General features: G+C 43.3%; 1 protein-coding gene across 3 annotated transcripts in view; it reads right to left on the reverse strand.

Annotated features, from left to right (window-relative positions):
- The window catches only part of LOC128901961 (tyrosine-protein kinase Fer-like), a 257,810-nt gene that overhangs the window by 131,970 nt on the left and 108,496 nt on the right, over nucleotides 1–17,344 (reverse strand). For 2 of the 3 annotated variants that reach the window (XM_054184168.1, XM_054184169.1), the window contains exons 9-10: nucleotides 9,947–10,035; nucleotides 6,243–6,249 (exon numbers count right to left, since the gene is read on the reverse strand). In XM_054184168.1, the coding sequence (XP_054040143.1) occupies nucleotides 6,243–6,249; nucleotides 9,947–10,035 (96 nt within the window). Of the gene's footprint in view, nucleotides 1–6,242; nucleotides 6,250–9,942; nucleotides 10,036–17,344 lie in introns of all 3 variants that reach the window. The other variant, XM_054184167.1, reaches the window with a different exon arrangement.

Here is a 17,344-nt window from a genome sequence, read left to right on the forward strand (position 1 = left end):
TCTGAGGTAGAATACAGCCGCAGCTAGCACACGAAGAATGCAACATCTGTGATTCCCTGTACAAGGTTGTTTGCGAAACTACACGAGGGATGGAACGGAACGCGCTTGTTCCGTGGCCTTCCCTTGTGACGAATAGCAGATATGGGGACGAGATGGTACTACGGAACTGATAAGTGGCCTACACGCTACCCAAGCCAACATTTCGTCAAATGTTGATGAAATGTTGTCCTTTGTGCGAACTTTGCTCACCACAATGTACCAAAACACACCTCCATCCCGGAGGCTATCCGCCCCCGAGGTGTGAACACTCCTCCTTGAATACATTAATCATAATAAAAGTACGTATGACTAAAGTCACTCAAACTCCACTTTGAAGATAAAAAAATAGTATAAAAATAGCCCAAGAGAGAGGGGATGTCAGGGAAGACACCATCGCGAAGAATTCCATCGCTGATTTCCGGGATCAGTCAATGGGCTGAGCCTTTCTTCCCCCCTCCATAGGGATGCCTTTGGGTAAGACTTCAATTACACCGAGTGCTTTCTCAGGGACTTAGAAATTTCTCTAGAGAATCTCTACCCTACATTTATAGCCAGGCTGTATCGTTTATAATTTTGTCACGCGTTTGTATACTTAACAATATCTTTATTTGCACGTGCTTTGCAGACAGTGTATTTATCACCGGCAATCCTAAAGAACCTGTATATCTGTTGTTTAAATAAACTGCACTGTTTAAGTAGCTAGCCGTTTCGCTTTCTCACTGAACGTGACCAAAGACTGGAGAGTGGCCGTGCTAGTTCAGGAGCACGACTAGACTGAAGGTGCAGTCCACTATTAGCGTATCCAAATCGTGATAGTTTAATACATATTAAACGCGATTGGACTGATAGTGCTGAATTGGGCATCACTCAGAATTTAAACCTAGCCGCACCTAGCCTCCCACCTCGGTGAGGAGTGTTAGAACGCAAGGGGGTTTATTTTCTGCCAAAACCGCTTTGCCCCGTTTCACGCAACAGAATTTGGCGTAGTCGGCAGGATTGCCATGGATAAACTGCTGCAAAAATATGATTGTGCCCCTTCCCAGGCTGGGAAGGAGTGGGCCCATAAATTTTGGAAGGATGAAGAGAAAGTGGTGGAACGTATTGAAGAGTGTCGGGCTTCACAGAAGCTCAGAGCGGGGAAAGGCAAAGGTGTGATCTGTGCGGTGTTAGGCGCCTGTTTATCTCGTGCACAACAAGAACGTAGGGAAACCCCTGCTCCTAATCTGATTTCTGCTGTAGAATATGCAACCCTGAAATCGGAGAATGAGGTGTTGAAGTCATCACTAGCCTTTCAAAAGGAGACAGGAGAAAAATTAAGAACTCAAGTCGATAAGCTTGTGTGTGAGAATGAATGTTTAGGAAACCAGAATGCTCAACTTGGGAGTGAAAATCTCCAACTTAAATTGTTATTGGAAAGGGTGACTGGGCTCTTAGATAAAATGCAGCCCTCAACCCAAGTTCAACAGATTCGTAAATTAATGTGTTATCCAAATTCCGGAACCCAGACCGGAGATTTTTTGTCTAATAGTGAGGATGACGAAGAAGATGAGGAGGAAAGGATTTTACTTTGAAATCCCAAGTTTTTCCTTTACGTCCTCTGGTTAAAACTGAAACTGCGGTTGATGATGATGATGAAATTCACACCACTGTCCGTACCGTTCCATGGACACCAACCGAGTTAACAAAAATAAGGGAGAAATATTCGAGGCGACCAGAAGAGTCAGCTGTTGAATACGTGTGGCGAGTTTCTTCTGAAGGAGGAGATAGAATTATGCTGAGTGAGGAAGAAGCAGGAGATTCTTGGGGACCAGGAGTGTTTTTAACAACTATTCCTGGTGGACCTCACTGTCTTTTTAACCCCGTCGGTCAAATAAGACCGAGCAGATTCCCTTTTCTTTTGTGTCTTACAGGAACTTTAAATGAACTGTACGTGGACAGACGAACTGTTGCCACCTCACAACGACTGAAGAGAGATGTGACTGGTATCTTAGGAACAGGCCTGGGAGTCTTGAATAGTATAGATGCTGAGATACTTGCCAACAAACTAGTCACAACTACTAGTGATATAGAAAAATTAAAACATCCTCTACAGTCCTCTCTATCAGCATTGGGAAATCACCAATGGCTTTTATCGAATATATTGCCTCAGTGGGAAGAAACAGGTGAAAAAGACCATCAGCTGATCACAAATGCACTTGGTACAACCCAAAACAATGTTTCCTTGGCCCTTAGTTGTATCCAAGCCCAACTGTGGATGCAATCTATGACAGCCGCAATCATAAGGGAAGGTGAAGAAGGCACCTTGCCCACTGAAATTCGAAAAGTAATATGGGATAATGCAGTTGAGTTTGAGAGAAAATTTCAATCCTGGTGGTATCTGGTTAATTTCACCTACGACCCCACTGAGAGCAAAGCCACAGCTTTTGTCTTAACGATACGCAATGCCTCAGTATACACCATATACCCAATCATCGCACTGGGGTTGAATCACCATGGAGCTATACTCCATCCGGTAGAGCATAGAGTGTGGGCACAACAAAATGAGAATAAATGGCAAACTGTTGATGTTGACGCATGCATTTCACGAGATCAACAAGGATTCATTTGTGAGAGCAATACTCTCAAGGCACAAGACATTTGTCTTGACACCAACCAGAATGTTTGTCACTTTGAGATACATCCCGATGAAACCCCAGAAACTGTGCTTGTATATATTGGGAAAGGGTGCGTTTGCATGAGGTCTCCCTGTACTCTTGTATTCGTAGATGACATAGCAGTAGATATAAGTAATAACTCAAATCTTTGTGTTTGTAACTTTACTAACATCATTGGATGTGACTTCAATTATTCAGCTCCTGTTACGTCTTTTCAATTGCTACAATCTAATTACACATTGATTCGAGATTTGCTGCCTACCCCTATCGGAATGAATCTCTCACTAGTGAAGAAGTTGCTACAACACGATGAATTGAAGCGACTGTTGAAAGAGGCCCAAGAAAATGGACAAAGAACTCTGATTACTGTCCATCATGATGTTGAAGAAATACACCATGTACTGGAAAGGGTCAAGAGAGATGGGGGACATGAATGGTGGGACACCCTCTTTGGATGGTCACCAACAGCTACAGGACTTTTTAACAAGATGCTCCATCCTGTTGTCTTTTTACTAGTACTCACTGTATTGTGCTTTGCTTTGACAATTGTTTTGTATGTTAGACTTTGGATTATGATGAAAAGCTTAACTCGCTTAATCACCCCACAAGAAGTATTTGCACTTGATATCCCTCGCCACAAGAGGACATGTGATATTCCCCATCAGTATTGATTATCGTGGAGCTTGAGTGACTGTAGTCACGGGGTGGATTATGTGGAATAATTACTAAATTGGCCAAGAATACAAAAATACAGCATTGTTCACACATTAAGGAAAGTCATAAAATCAAGAGGCTTCTGAGGTAGAATACAGCCGCAGCTAGCACACGAAGAATGCAACATCTGTGATTCCCTGTACAAGGTTGTTTGCGAAACTACACGAGGGATGGAACGGAACGCGCTTGTTCCGTGGCCTTCCCTTGTGACGAATAGCAGATATGGGGACGAGATGGTACTACGGAACTGATAAGTGGCCTACACGCTACCCAAGCCAACATTTCGTCAAATGTTGATGAAATGCTGTCCTTTGTGCGAACTTTGCTCACCACAATGTACCAAAACACACCTCCATCCCGGAGGCTATCCGCCCCCGAGGTGCGAACACTGCTCCTTGAATACATTAATCATAATAAAAGTACGTATGACTAAAGTCACTCAAACTCCACTTTGAAGATAAAAAAATAGTATAAAAATAGCCCAAGAGAGAGGGGATGTCAGGGAAGACACCATCGCGAAGAATTCCATCGCTGATTTCCGGGATCAGTCAACGGGCTGAGCCTTTCTTCCCCCCTCCATAGGGATGCCTTTGGGTAAGACTTCAATTACACCGAGTGCTTTCTCAGGGACTTAGAAATTTCTCTAGAGAATCTCTACCCTACATTTATAGCCAGGCTGTATCGTTTATAATTTTGTCACGCGTTTGTATACTTAACAATATCTTTATTTGCACGTGCTTTGCAGACAGTGTATTTATCACCGGCAATCCTAAAGAACCTGTATATCTGTTGTTTAAATAAACTGCACTGTTTAAGTAGCTAGCCGTTTCGCTTTCTCACTGAACGCGACCAAAACTTGAGAGAGGCCGTGCTAGTTCAGGAGCACGACTAGACTGAAGGTGCAGTCCACTATTAGTGTATCCAAATCGTGATAGTTTAATACATATTAAACGCGATTGGACTGATAGTGCTGAATTGGGCATCACTCAGAATTTAAACCTAGCCGCACCTAGCCTCCCACCTCGGTGAGGAGTGTTAGAATGCAAGGGGGTTTATTTTCTGCCAAAACCGCTTGGCCCCGTTTCACGCAACAGCAGGGACACCTCCCACTAGATCAGGCTGCTCAAAGCCCCATCCTGAGCACTTCCAGGGATGGGACATCCACAACTTCCCTGGGCAACCTGTTCCAGTGCCTCACCACCCTCACAGTAAAGAATATCTTCCTAATATCTAATCTAAATCTCCCCTCTTTCAGTTTGAAACCATTACCCCTCGTCCTATTGCTACACTCCCTGGTAAAGAGTCCCTCTCCAGCTTTCTTGTAGATACTGGAAGGCTGCAATAAGGTCTCCCTGGAGCCTTCTCTTCTCCAGGCTGAACAACCCCAACTCTCTCAGCCTGTCTTCATAGGAGAGGTGCTCCAGCCCTCTGATCATCTTTGTGGCCCTCCTCTGGACCCTCTCCAACAGGTCCATGTCCTTCTTATGCTGAGGATTCCAAAGCTGGACACAGTACTCCAGGTGGGGTCTCACCAGAGTGGAGTAGAGGGGCAGAATCACCTCCCTCAACCTGCTGGCCACGCTTCTTTTGGAAGTGGGATGTGGTTGGCTTTCTGGGCTGCAAGCACACATTGCCAGCACATGGTGAGCTTCTCATCCACCAACACCCCCAAGTCCTTCTCCTTAGGGCTGCTCTCAAGCCATTCTCCGCCCAACCTGTATTTGTGCTTGGGAATACCATGACCCACGTGAAGAACCTTACACTTGGCCTGGTTTATGTTCATGAGCTTCACAGGGGCCCAACTATCAAGCCTGTCCAGGTCCCTCTGGATGGCATCCTGTCCTTCCAGCATGTTGACCACACTACACGGCTTGGTGTCATCATCAAACTTGTTGAGGGTGCACACAATCTCACTGTCCATGTCCCTGACAAAGATGTTAACCAGCACTGGTCCCGGTACTGACCCCTGAGGAACGCCACTCATCACTGATTTCCACTTGGACATTGAGCCGTTTACCACAACCCTTTGAGTGAGGCCATATAGCCAATTCCTTATCCACCGAGTGGTCCATCCATCAAATCCATGTCTCTCCAATTTAGAGACAAGGATGTTGTGCGGGACAGTGTCAAATGCTTTGCATAAGTCCAGGTAGATGGTAGATGACGTCTGTTGCTCTCCCCTTATCCACCAATGCTGTGGCAACATCGTAGAAGGCCACCAAATTTTCAGGCACGATTTGCCCTTGGTGAAGCCATGTTGGCTATCACCAATCACCTCCTTATTTTCCATGTGCCTTAGCAGAGTTTCCAGGAGGATCTGCTCCATGATCTTGCCAGGCACAGAGATGAGACTGACCAGCCTGTAGTTTCCTGGGTCTTCCTTTTTTCCCTTTTTGAAAATGGGGGTTATGTTTCCCCTTTTCCAGTCAGCGGGAACTTCACCAGACTGCCATGACTTTTCAAATATAATGGAATGTGGCTTAGCAACTTCATCTGCCAGCTCCCTCAGGACCCGTGGGTGGATTTCATCCGGACCCATGGACTTGTGTACCTTCAGGTTCCTCAGATGGTCCTGAACCTGATCTTCTCCTATAGTGGGCGGTTCTTCATTCTCATAAACCCTGTGACTTGGGTGGTGAAGACTGAGGCAAAAAAGTCATTGTGTACCCCAGCCTTCTCCATATCCTGGGTGACCAGGTCTCCTGTTTCCTTCTGGAGAGGGCCCACATCTTCCCTAGTCTTGCCTTTAACCCTGACATACTTATAGAAGTTTTTCTTGTTACCCTTGATGCCCCTAGCCAGATTTAATTCTATCTGGGCTTTAGCTTGCCTAACCTGGCTCCTGGTTGCTCGGACAGTTTCTCTGTATTCCTCCCAGGCTATCTGTCCTTGCTTCCACCCTCTGTAGGCCTCCTTTTTGCTTTTGACCTTGTCCAGGAGCTCCTTGTTCATCCATGCAGACCTCCTGGTTTTTTTGCCTGACTACTTCTTTCTTGGGATGCACTGTTCCTGAGCTTGGAGGAGGTGATCCTTGAATACTAACCAGCTTCCTTGGGCCCCTCCTCCCTCCAGTGCTATATCCCATGTTACCCTGCCAAGCAGGTCCCTCAAGACGCCAAAGTCTGCTCTCCTGAAGTCCAGGGCAGTGAGCTTACTGTGCACCCTCCTTGCTGCCCTAAGGATCTTTATTTCTAGGCAAAACCTCATTGTCAAAAAACAGACTAATTTTATCTGAAGGGAAAAAGTTGGCATTCAAGATGCAATTCATTCAGACTCTTCATTCAGTTTATACATAGCACAGTATCAGAATTTCCTGGTTTGGGGTGGAGCAGAGCCAACTTTCTGTTCAGTGAGAGAGGCTCTTGCTTATACTTGTTGCTGTGGCAACCAGGGTCAGCTGACTTGGTTGTTTACCCAGTGGAGGGGTTGCACCTGTGGACAGGACTGGTGACCTAAACTGACCAATTCCATCCCATCTGCCATGCTCCGTATAAAAGCTGAGGGATCAAAGGGTTGGTTGCTTCTTTCTTCAATGGCTTGGCTTCTCCAGTGTGTCTCTTTTGCCAATGACTGATGTCTAAGGAGGACCCTGTCAGTTCATCTGCCTTTGATCCTGCTCTGTGTGTTTGTGAAGCTAGATCTGGAATTCAGTTCCCATTCATCACTGAGTCCTGTCTGGAACTTCCCCAGTGCCTGCTGCTGGCATCTCCCTGGGAGCTTGATATGGTTTTGTATATATTGTATCTATTTCATTATTTTCTTTTTTTATTTTATTATTAATATCTCATTGAAGTAGTTTAGTTTTTCTGAACTTATAACTCTCTTTATCTCTCTTCTTTCTCTCCTTGGAGCAAGAGGTGGGGGAGAGCATCTGTTGTCTTGTCATTGGCCAACCTGGCCCAAACTGTGACAGATTAATTGGTGCCCAATGTGGGGCACGAGCTTTGAGTTTGCTCCCAAGCATATTCCAAAGTTGCAGTAATTCCACCCACCATATATCGATACCCAGGTTTACACCAAATTCAATGGAGTTAATAGTGATATGAATTGGCATGAAAATCAGAATGAAGCACAGAAATTCTTTTAAAAAAGTGATGCTTTAATGAAAACTGATGACAACTTTGACAGACTCCCTTTGTTTTCATCCTGAAGTTTTTCTCTTGATCCTCTTGTTTAAAATTTGTTCTCTCCTGTTTTTTTGTCTTAAGTGGTTTTAGATAATTTTTTTTCACACTTCTTAAAAAATCCTAGCAAGTTGTTTAATGTATTGAAACAGAAAGTTGAAGGCTTTATCTCATCTACACAAAGAAGAGGTCATAGCAACATAAATTCTAATATGCTTTTATTATAAAAGAATGTTGCATTTTGCACCAATTATAAGTTTTATAATACAAAGATAATGATAACTTGGAAATTCCATTTCTCAATAAGGATATTTTAATATTTTAGCCGGGTATTTCCTATAACACTTTAAATATGTCAAACAACTTTCACGATTTTCATATGAAAAATGTTCCCGTCCTAATTGTATCTCATTATCATATTTATCATTCCACTTATCTATCACTATATACAATTTTCCTATACCTACACTATATGTATGTATATATATGCCTATGCAGCTGTAATCTCTTCCACACATCTTAGTTATTGTTTAGCTAAAATACATTTTACTGGGTCCTTCAATGTAATCTAAAAGTGACCAATAAAATAGAAGGCCTATTCATTCTAAGTCTTTCTCAAAAATGATATTTTGATCTAATATTTCAGGTGATAAGATCACAATTAAAGGACAGTTTTAAGAATTCTGCTCAGTTTCAATTGTTTGTTTTGATGGGGTTGGGACAATCATCTGTTCTACTTCAGGAAAACATGGCCAAGTTTTCATAAGGAAGGTTTTCAAGTAATATCTGGCCTCTACCCTAAGTATGTAAACAAGTATTTTAACTAGTCTTTCAAGCCTGTACATGAAAACAAATGAGCAAATAGGAGTAATACGAAACAGCTTTTTTTCCTTTTCTCATTTTATTTCATAAACTTTTTTCATATTTGGACAACAAGAAACTTTCTCCATCCATGGGGGAACCTAAACAAAACCAACTAGAAGTAAGAGACGCTCAATGACCATTTTCAGTGGGGATTGAAACAAGATGTATAATATCTAATTACATAAATAGCACCAGTTCTTGAGGCTTGTATTGGGTTTACATGACAGGGCAGGAGGGCTGCAGGGATGATCTCTTTGAGGAGACCAGGGGCTGCCCCTGTGATGGACAGAGCCAGTTTCAGCTGGCTCCAAAACAGACTCACCACTAGCCAAAGCCAAGCCAGAGATGCTGGTGGCGCCTCTGTGGTAACATATTTAATAAAGGGCAAAAAACGCTGTGCAGCGGCTATAAGAGAGAGGAGTGAGGAAAAAATGTGAGATAAACAACCCTGCAGATGCCAAGGTCAGTGAAGAAGGAGGGGGAAGAGGTGCTTCAGGCACCAGAGCAGAGATTCCCCTGTAGCCCACAGTGAAGCAGGTTGTTCCCCTGCAGCCCATGGAGGTTCACGGTGGAGCAGATATCCACACTGCAACCCATGGAGCACCCCACGCCACAACAGGTCAATATGCCCTGAAGGAAACTGCAGCCTGTGGAGAGGGGCCCACGCAGGAGCAGGTCTTCTGGCAGGAACTGTGGCCTATGGGGGACCTATGCTGGAGCAGTTTGTTCCTGAAGGACTGTACCCCATGGAAAGAATCCATACTGGAACAGTTCTTAAAGTACTGTATCCAATGGGAGGGACCCCACACTGGAGCAGGGAAAAAGTGTGAGGAGGAAAGTGTGGCAGAAATGAAGTGTTATGAACTGACTGCAACCCCCATTTCCCATCCCCTCTGTGCCACTGGGGATTGGAGGAGGTAGAAGAGTCAGAAATGAAGTTGAGCATGGGAAGAAGAGGGGGTAGGGGAAGGTGTTTTTAGTTTTGTCTTTGTTTCTCACCATACTACTCTATTTTTAATTGGCATCAAATTAAACTAATCTTTCCCAAACCAAGCCTGTTTTGCCCAACTGGTAAGCAATCTCCCTGTCTCTATCTCAACCCATGAGTTTTTTTTAATCTTATTTGCTCACCCTGTTGTCTTGAGGAGGCAGGGGTGAGAGAACAACTTAGTGGGCATGTAGCAGCTGGCCAAGGTTAACCCACCACAAGAAGAAGTAGTAGTAGTAATAATAATAATTTATATGATGATACCTCTATAATAAATATAGGAAATATAATTATTGCAATGATGGGTAAAACATGCCTGACCACCTAGCCTACTGCAGAATATCATAATTCACGGCATTACTAGTAAATCTACCACACTAAAATTATTCTTATTATGTCACAATATTATCATATCCACCGATCAGTCAGAGCTGTGCCTTTTATAATATAATTTTAATCTAATTTTTTCCCGCGTAAATAGAAATGTGTGATACCTCAGAAAAAAAATCCTACTTAAACTGTAAAAATAAGAAAATTCTATAGTGTTGATACTACTTACCGACGATGAGCCCAACATGGATTTTGGAGATCTTATAATTCCGGCTATGGAGTGACGTATAGTGTCCAACTTTGAGACTTTCTCCTTCTTGTCCTAGGACAAAAAGTAATATCTCCAGTAAAACCAAGCAAATTAATACGGGTTTACCTCTGTGCATTAATAATTGAATTACTGGAGGACATGGAATGTAGACTCATGGATTTTGTTTGAATAAAAGATAGGGACTGATCTGCTACTGATACAAACCAGCAAGCTTGTGTCAACATCAGTGGGATTATGCTAATGCATACCAGTTGAGGAGCTGAAAGATTCTGTGATTCCTTAAATATTTAGTGCAGTTATTTTAAATATCACTATTATTAACTATAAGAGACCTGAAATTCTTTTGTACCTTAAAGACAGAGGACCTAATTTTCAGCTGTCCTGAAATACCTATTTTTTAAAAGGGTATGGGTTTGACACCATATAATAAATCCATACATAACAAAACCCATACATGCATACTTGCATTGTCCTTAATTTTTCTTCTTCTGATCTTCTCTAATAATACACTACTTGTAAATATTAATACCAATCACTGCAAGTAATAGGATCCATTTTTTTTCTGGCACCACAATAAACCACAGGGGCAGCCACCACTATCTGGATTTTAAAATCCTTTAAGAACAGAGCTATTCACTAAAACTACTTACATCACAAGTAAATGGAAAGTTCAAAGTGTTTATAACTTGACTTAGTCCAAGGACTGTTTATTTCCTAATATCTGATTCATTGTCAGCTCTCAAAATTTAGTATCAAAGAAGCTTTTAAAAATACAGAAATGTGTTTTTAACACTGAAAAAATTATTTTATTTCTCATAACTTCACCCTCAGACACAGATGAGGTATTTTAATGAATATTTGCAAAATAATTAATCCTGAAGCAGAGACCACACATTAAAAATCTCATTCTAATTAGCTATGTGTTAATTAAGCTATAAGAAACTGAAAATCGAAACAGAATAAAACTGTTCTGCAGTGTAACAAAACAGATTGCTTCAAAGTTTTGAACATGTACCCTTGACTGAAGAAACTGAAAATCTGATAATGTAATAAATGCAGTTTCAGTTTATTCCAAGAATTCGGAATGAGCAACAAAATCTATTAAATCTGTGTACAGAATAAAGCACTGTTTGAAAATTACTCACAAATATAATTTAGTTTATAGGATATATGTTGTCCTGGTTTGAGATAAAACAGAACCAATTTTCAGATTTGTAATCAGGACATGAGTAAGTGGGATAAAAAACCTACCTCAGCCCTACAGGCACGAGTGAGTGAGTTGCAAGGTAACGCAGATAGAAGAACAAATTATTCCGGGAGGACTGCTGCTCCAGTCCACAGGGGGTGGTTCTCCGCTCCAGGTAGAAACTCATCTACTAATTACAGGCATTAGAGGTGCCCTGCCTCCAGCCAGGAGGAGGAGAGGGACAACAGAGTTTATTGGACTGTGTGGATTCAATGGCCTGGCACATTAGAGCCACAAAAATATAAAGCCCTGGTGGACACTGGTGCACAGTGTACCCTATTGCCATCGAATCATAAAGGGGCAGAATCTGTAACGATTTCTGGAGTGACAGGTGGGTCTCAAGAACTGACTGTACTGGAGGCTGAAGTGACCCTAACTGGGAATAAATGGGAGAAGCACCCCATTGTGACTGGCCCGGATGTTCCGTGCATCCTTGGCATAGACTACCTCAAAAGAGGGTATTTCAAAGACCCAAAAGGGTATCAGAGGGCTTTTGGTATAGCACCTGTAGAGACTGAGGACATTACACAGCTGTCTACCTTACCTGGCCTTTCAGATGACCCTTCTGTGGTGGGACTGCTGAAGGTTAAAGAACAGCAGGTGCCAATTGCTACTGCCACAGTGCATCGGCAACAGTATTGCACTGACTGAGACTCCCTGATTCGTCGGCTGGAGACCCAAGGAGTGATCAGCAAGAGTCGCTCACCCTTTAACAGCCCGATATGGCCAGTGCGAAAGTCTGATGGAGAGTGGAGATTAACAGTAGACTATCGTGGCCTGAATGAAGTCACACCCCCACTGAGTGCTGCTGTGCCAGACATGCTAGAACTGCAGTATGAACTGGAGTCCAAGGCAGCCAAGTGGTGTGCTACAATTGACATTGCTAATGCATTCTTCTCTATTCCTTTAGCAGCAGAGTGCAGGCCACAGTTTCCTTCCCCCTGGAGAGGCGTCCAGTACACCTGGAATCGACTGCCCCAGGGGTGGAAACACAGCCCTACTATTTGCCATGGACTGATCCAGACTGCACTGGAGAAGGGTGGAGCTCCAGAACACCTGCAGTACATTGATGACCTCATTGTGTGGGGTAATACAGCAGAAGAAGTTTTCAAGAAAGGTAAGACAATAATCAAGATTCTTCTGAAAGCAGGTTTTGCCATAAAAAGAGGAAAGGTCAAGGGACCTGCACGAGAGATCCAGTTCTTAGGAATTAAGTGACAAGATGGTCATCGCCAGATCCCAATGGATGTGATTAACAAAATAACATCTGTGTCCCCACCTACTAACAAAAAGGAAACACAAGCCTTCTTAGGCATTGTGGGTTTCTGGAGACTGCACGTTCCAGGTTACAGTCAGATTGTGAAACCTCTCTATGAAGTGACTCAAAAGAAAAATGAGTTTACATGAGGTCCTGAGCAACGACAGGCCTTTGAGCAAATTAAACAAGAGATTGTGCATGCAGTAGCCCTTGGACCAGTCCGAACAGGACGGGACATTAAAAATGTGCTCTACACTGCAGCCGGGGACAGTGGCCCTACCTGGAGCCTCTGGCAGAAAGCACCAGGGGAGATTTTGGAGTCGGGGATACAGAGGATCTGAAGCCAACTGTACTCCAACTGAGAAAGACATCTTGGCAGCATATGAAGGAGGTAGAGCTGCTTCAGAGGTAATTGGTACTGAAACACAGCTCCTCTTAGCACCCCAATTACCAGTGCTGGGCTGGATGTTCAAGGGTAAAGTTCCTTCTACTCATCATGCCACCGATGCTACCTGGAGTTAGTGGGTTGCCTTAATCACACAGCGAGCTGGAATAGGGAACCCAAATCGTCCAGGGATCGTAGAAGTGATCACAAACTGGCCCGAAGGCAAAGACTTCACAATGCCACCTGAGGAGGTGGTAACATGTGCTGAGGAGGCCCCACCGTATAATGAACTCTCAGATAATGAGGAACAGTATGCTCTGTTCACTGATGGATCTTATCATATTGTAGGAAAACATAGGAAGTGGAAAGCTGCTGTATGGAGTCCTACACGACGGGTTGCAGAAGCAACTGAAGGACAAGGTGAATCGAGTCAATTTGCAGAGGTAAAAGCCATCCAGCTGGCCTTAGACATTGCTGAATGAGAAAACTGGCCAATACTCTATCTCTATACTGACTCATGGATGGTGGCCAATGCTCTGTGGGGGTGGTTAAAGCAGTGGAAGCAGAGCAACTGGCAGCGCAGAGGTAAACCCATCTGGGCTGCTGAATTATGGCAAGACATTGCTGACTGGCTAGGGAAACTAGTTGTGAAGGTACATCATGTAGATGCCCACATACCCATGGGTCGAGCCACTGAGGAACATCAAAACAATCAGGAAGTGGATAAGGCTGCTAAGATTTTTCCAGACAGATTTGGACTGGGAACATAGAGGTGAACTATTTTTAGCTCAGTGGGCCCATGACACTTCAGGTCATTGAGGAAGGGATGCAACATACAAATGGGCTCGTGACTGAGGGGTGGATTTAACCATGGATGCTATTGCACAGGTTATCCACAACTGTGAAACATGCGCCAAAATCAAGCAAGCTAAAAGGTTAAAACCTTTGTGATATGGGGGACGATGTCTGAAATATAAGTATGGGGAGGCCTGGCAAATTGACTGCATCACACTCCCTCAAACCCGCCAGGGTAAGCGCTATGTGCTGACAATGGTGGAAGGAAGCCTATGCCGTACCCCACGCCACTGCCCAGAATTCCATCCTGGGCCTTGAAAGGCAAGTCTTGTGGTGACATGGTACTCCAGAAAGAATTGAGTCAGACAATGGGACTCATTTCAAAACCAATCTTATAAGTAGTTGGGCCAAAGAACATGGCACTGAGTGGGTATATCATATCCTCTATCATGCAGCAGCTTCTGGGAAAATTGAGCGATACAATGGACTGTTAAAAACTACCCTGAAATCAATGGGTGGTGGAACCTTTAAAAATTGGGACAAGCATTTAGCACAAGCTACCTGGTTAGTTAACACCAGGGGATCCATCAATTGAGCTGGTCCTGCTCAGTCAGACCTTTTACATAATATAGAAGGGGATAAAGTCCCTGCGGTGCATGAAAGGAATATGCTGGGGAAAGCTGTTTGGGTTTCTCCTCCCTCAGGCAAAGGCAAACCCATTTGTGGGACTGTTTTTGCTCAAGGACCTGGATGTACTTGATGGGTGATGATGGAGAATGGAGAAATTCAGTATGTACCTCAAGAAAATTTAACCCTTGGTGAGAATACTTAATTCTGAGCTGTATGATGTTAACTGTTATATAATACTAACAGGGTTCTATAAGTGTTTTTCAGGATAACATAGTGGTGATGAGACCTGCGCTAGCTTCATCAAGTGGTGTCCAGCAAACTCTTCAGGATGGACATACTACCTGTGGACGTGGACCACAATGAACTTTACATCATCTTTTCTGCCCTGAGAGTCTGCTATGATAGATGAAAACCTGCAATTATGACCTAAATGAACTTAATGAACTTTGGTGTATAAAGATAAAATCATAAGTGAGAGATCTATGTATCTCTATATATATGTATATATTTGATGGAAAAGAAGTGACAGTAATCTGAGCATGACGCAAATGGTATGGAGTAAGGGGTGGAATGTCCTGGTTTGAGGTAAAACAGAACCAATTTTCTGATTTGTAATTTTACTTTTTATCTGGGCCTCTTCCAACTGACTGAAGTCTGAAATTAACAGCATATTGTTCAGAAACTGTTCACTCTCAGAGTGATAAGACCTGATTGTACCAAGGAATGGTATGCACAGAGGCTCTTGCTTAGACTTATTGCTATAACAACAAGGTCAGCTAACTTCGCTATTTGCCCCGTTAGAGGGTCAGAAGCGGAGAAGCGCAGAGGGGTCCCACCTGCAGGGAGGAGTGGACAGGACAGGTGACCCAAAACTGACCAACAGGCTATTCCATCCCATCTGCATCACGCTCAGTATAAAAGCTGAGGGATCAGAGGGGCAAGGGGGCTCTGGCTTGCTCTCTTTCTTCAATGGCCGACGTGCAAGGAGGACCCTGTCTGTTCGTCTGCCTTTGATCCTGATCTGAGTATTCCTGACTCTAGTTCCAGAATTCAGCTCCTGTCCATTGCTGACTCCAGTCTGGGACTTTCCCTGTGTCTGCTGGTGACGCAATCGTCATCCTGGAGCTGTGTATGGTTTTGTATATATTGTATACTTTTTTCTTTAATTTTTATTATTCTATTATTATTTACTATTTTCTTATTATAATAAATAATTTTATTTTCATTAAAGTAGTTTAGTTCTTTTTTCTAAACTCGTAAATCTCCTTATCTCTTCCTCTCCTCTCTGAGGAGAGAGGCGGGGGAGGGCCATCTGTCATTCTGATTGGCCAATCCGGCCAAAACCACGACAATGTTAACATTGTCTTAGTAAAATAAATTTACTTGTTTAGCAACAAAATTCTGCAATATTCCATAATTTATATATCATGAAAAGAGAGTATGAAAAAGAACATTTCATATAGGAACAGAAAAAAAGGCTAAAAGGGAATTTACTAGCCACTTGAAATTAACACTGATCAATAAATTTTTTATTCTTTTTATCAGACTCAAGTAATACTACATGTCAACTACTTTTCTTACAGTAAAACACTGTCCTGAGTTGACTGGCAAGTTGATATTTATTTTTTAAGTACTGATGAATTAAATTGTCTACTTTAAAAAAAATCATTAATAACGGGGACAACACAGTATCTAATTTTGCTTGCATGCCTATCAGGCTTGGAATGATCAATTCATTTCACATGTCTTTTCACAAGTGAGCCACAGGATTTAACTGTGACTAAATGTCTAGTTCTTACATGACAGGAAAAAATAAGTTACCAAAATATGTATGAATTCCATTGTGTTGTGTTTCTATCCCTGGGGTAGTTGATTCCATGTGTATTGGACACTCCTCCAGGTGAAAGCAAACTGTGGCCTGCACTCTTGCTGAAGAAAAATGCATTGGCAATATCAGTTGTGGCATACCACTTGGCTGCCTTTGACTCCAGTTCATATGGAATTCTAGCATTTCCAGTATGGCCGCACTCAGTGATGGCATGACTTGGTTCAGGCCACGGCACTCCACTGTTAACCTCCAGCCCCTGTAAACTGGACGTCATCCAGACCTTTGGAGACCTGGTCATCGTCCAGGTCACTGTAGATGACTTCCAGCACAGCTACTTCTATCAGATATTGGATACATTCCTCCGCTGTATTCCACTTCCCTCAGTAACTTACATGATCATCCTTGAAGGGATATATCGCCTTCACACTCAACAGGAGCTGCCTCCAGAGGCTGCAGGTTCTCACCTCTTTTCCATTTTCTTTGTCAATTCCCCAGTTCCTAGCAAGGGATCCCAGCTGCTGTGTTTCCTTACCTTCTAACTCCTGACTGTTGACCCCACTATCCCAGCATTGGAGCAGCCAGGCAGCAATCTGCTCATGCAGCTGGTGGCTGTAACCTTTCTGCAAATCTTGAAATTTGCCCAGAGTCAAGGACCAGGTAGTTTCTGCCTCTTCGGTGATTTCTCTCACTTCCTCCTCCCGTTTCCTTCTCGAAGGACCAGCTTCCTGATCAGACCCTTCCTCCTCCTCCTCCTCCTTTACTAACCAATGGTATGGACCCATTGATCTCTGTGTCCAATGCTTCTTTTTGACTCCTGAAGCAATTACTGTAGCTGGGGTTTGGGTCCCTATTATCCATGGCGTCCTCAGATGTGTTTTGAGTCCCTGGCTCAACCATGGTGTTCTCAGAGGTGGTTTCAGTCCCTGTCTTAATCACACTCCTTTGATGGTACTGAACAGAGGTTCAATAGGCACAGGCCAAGCCCAAATACAGTGCTAGGAGCTGCTGGGTTTCATGGCATAGGAAAAGTACCCTTATCTCAAGTGGTGCACCAATTCAACATGGAATTACATACCCTAGGCACCTGCCAAAATCTTCCACACACCCTGCCACTCAGGGATCAACCACCTCGGGGCATGTTTCCTTGTCACCTCACAAAAAAGTTCAAAGAATCACAGAATGGTTGAGGTTGGAAGAGACCTCGGGAAGCAATCTGTT

This window comes from Rissa tridactyla, chromosome W (genome assembly GCF_028500815.1).
Source record: "Rissa tridactyla isolate bRisTri1 chromosome W, bRisTri1.patW.cur.20221130, whole genome shotgun sequence".
NCBI classification, from domain to species: Eukaryota; Metazoa; Chordata; class Aves; order Charadriiformes; family Laridae; genus Rissa; species Rissa tridactyla.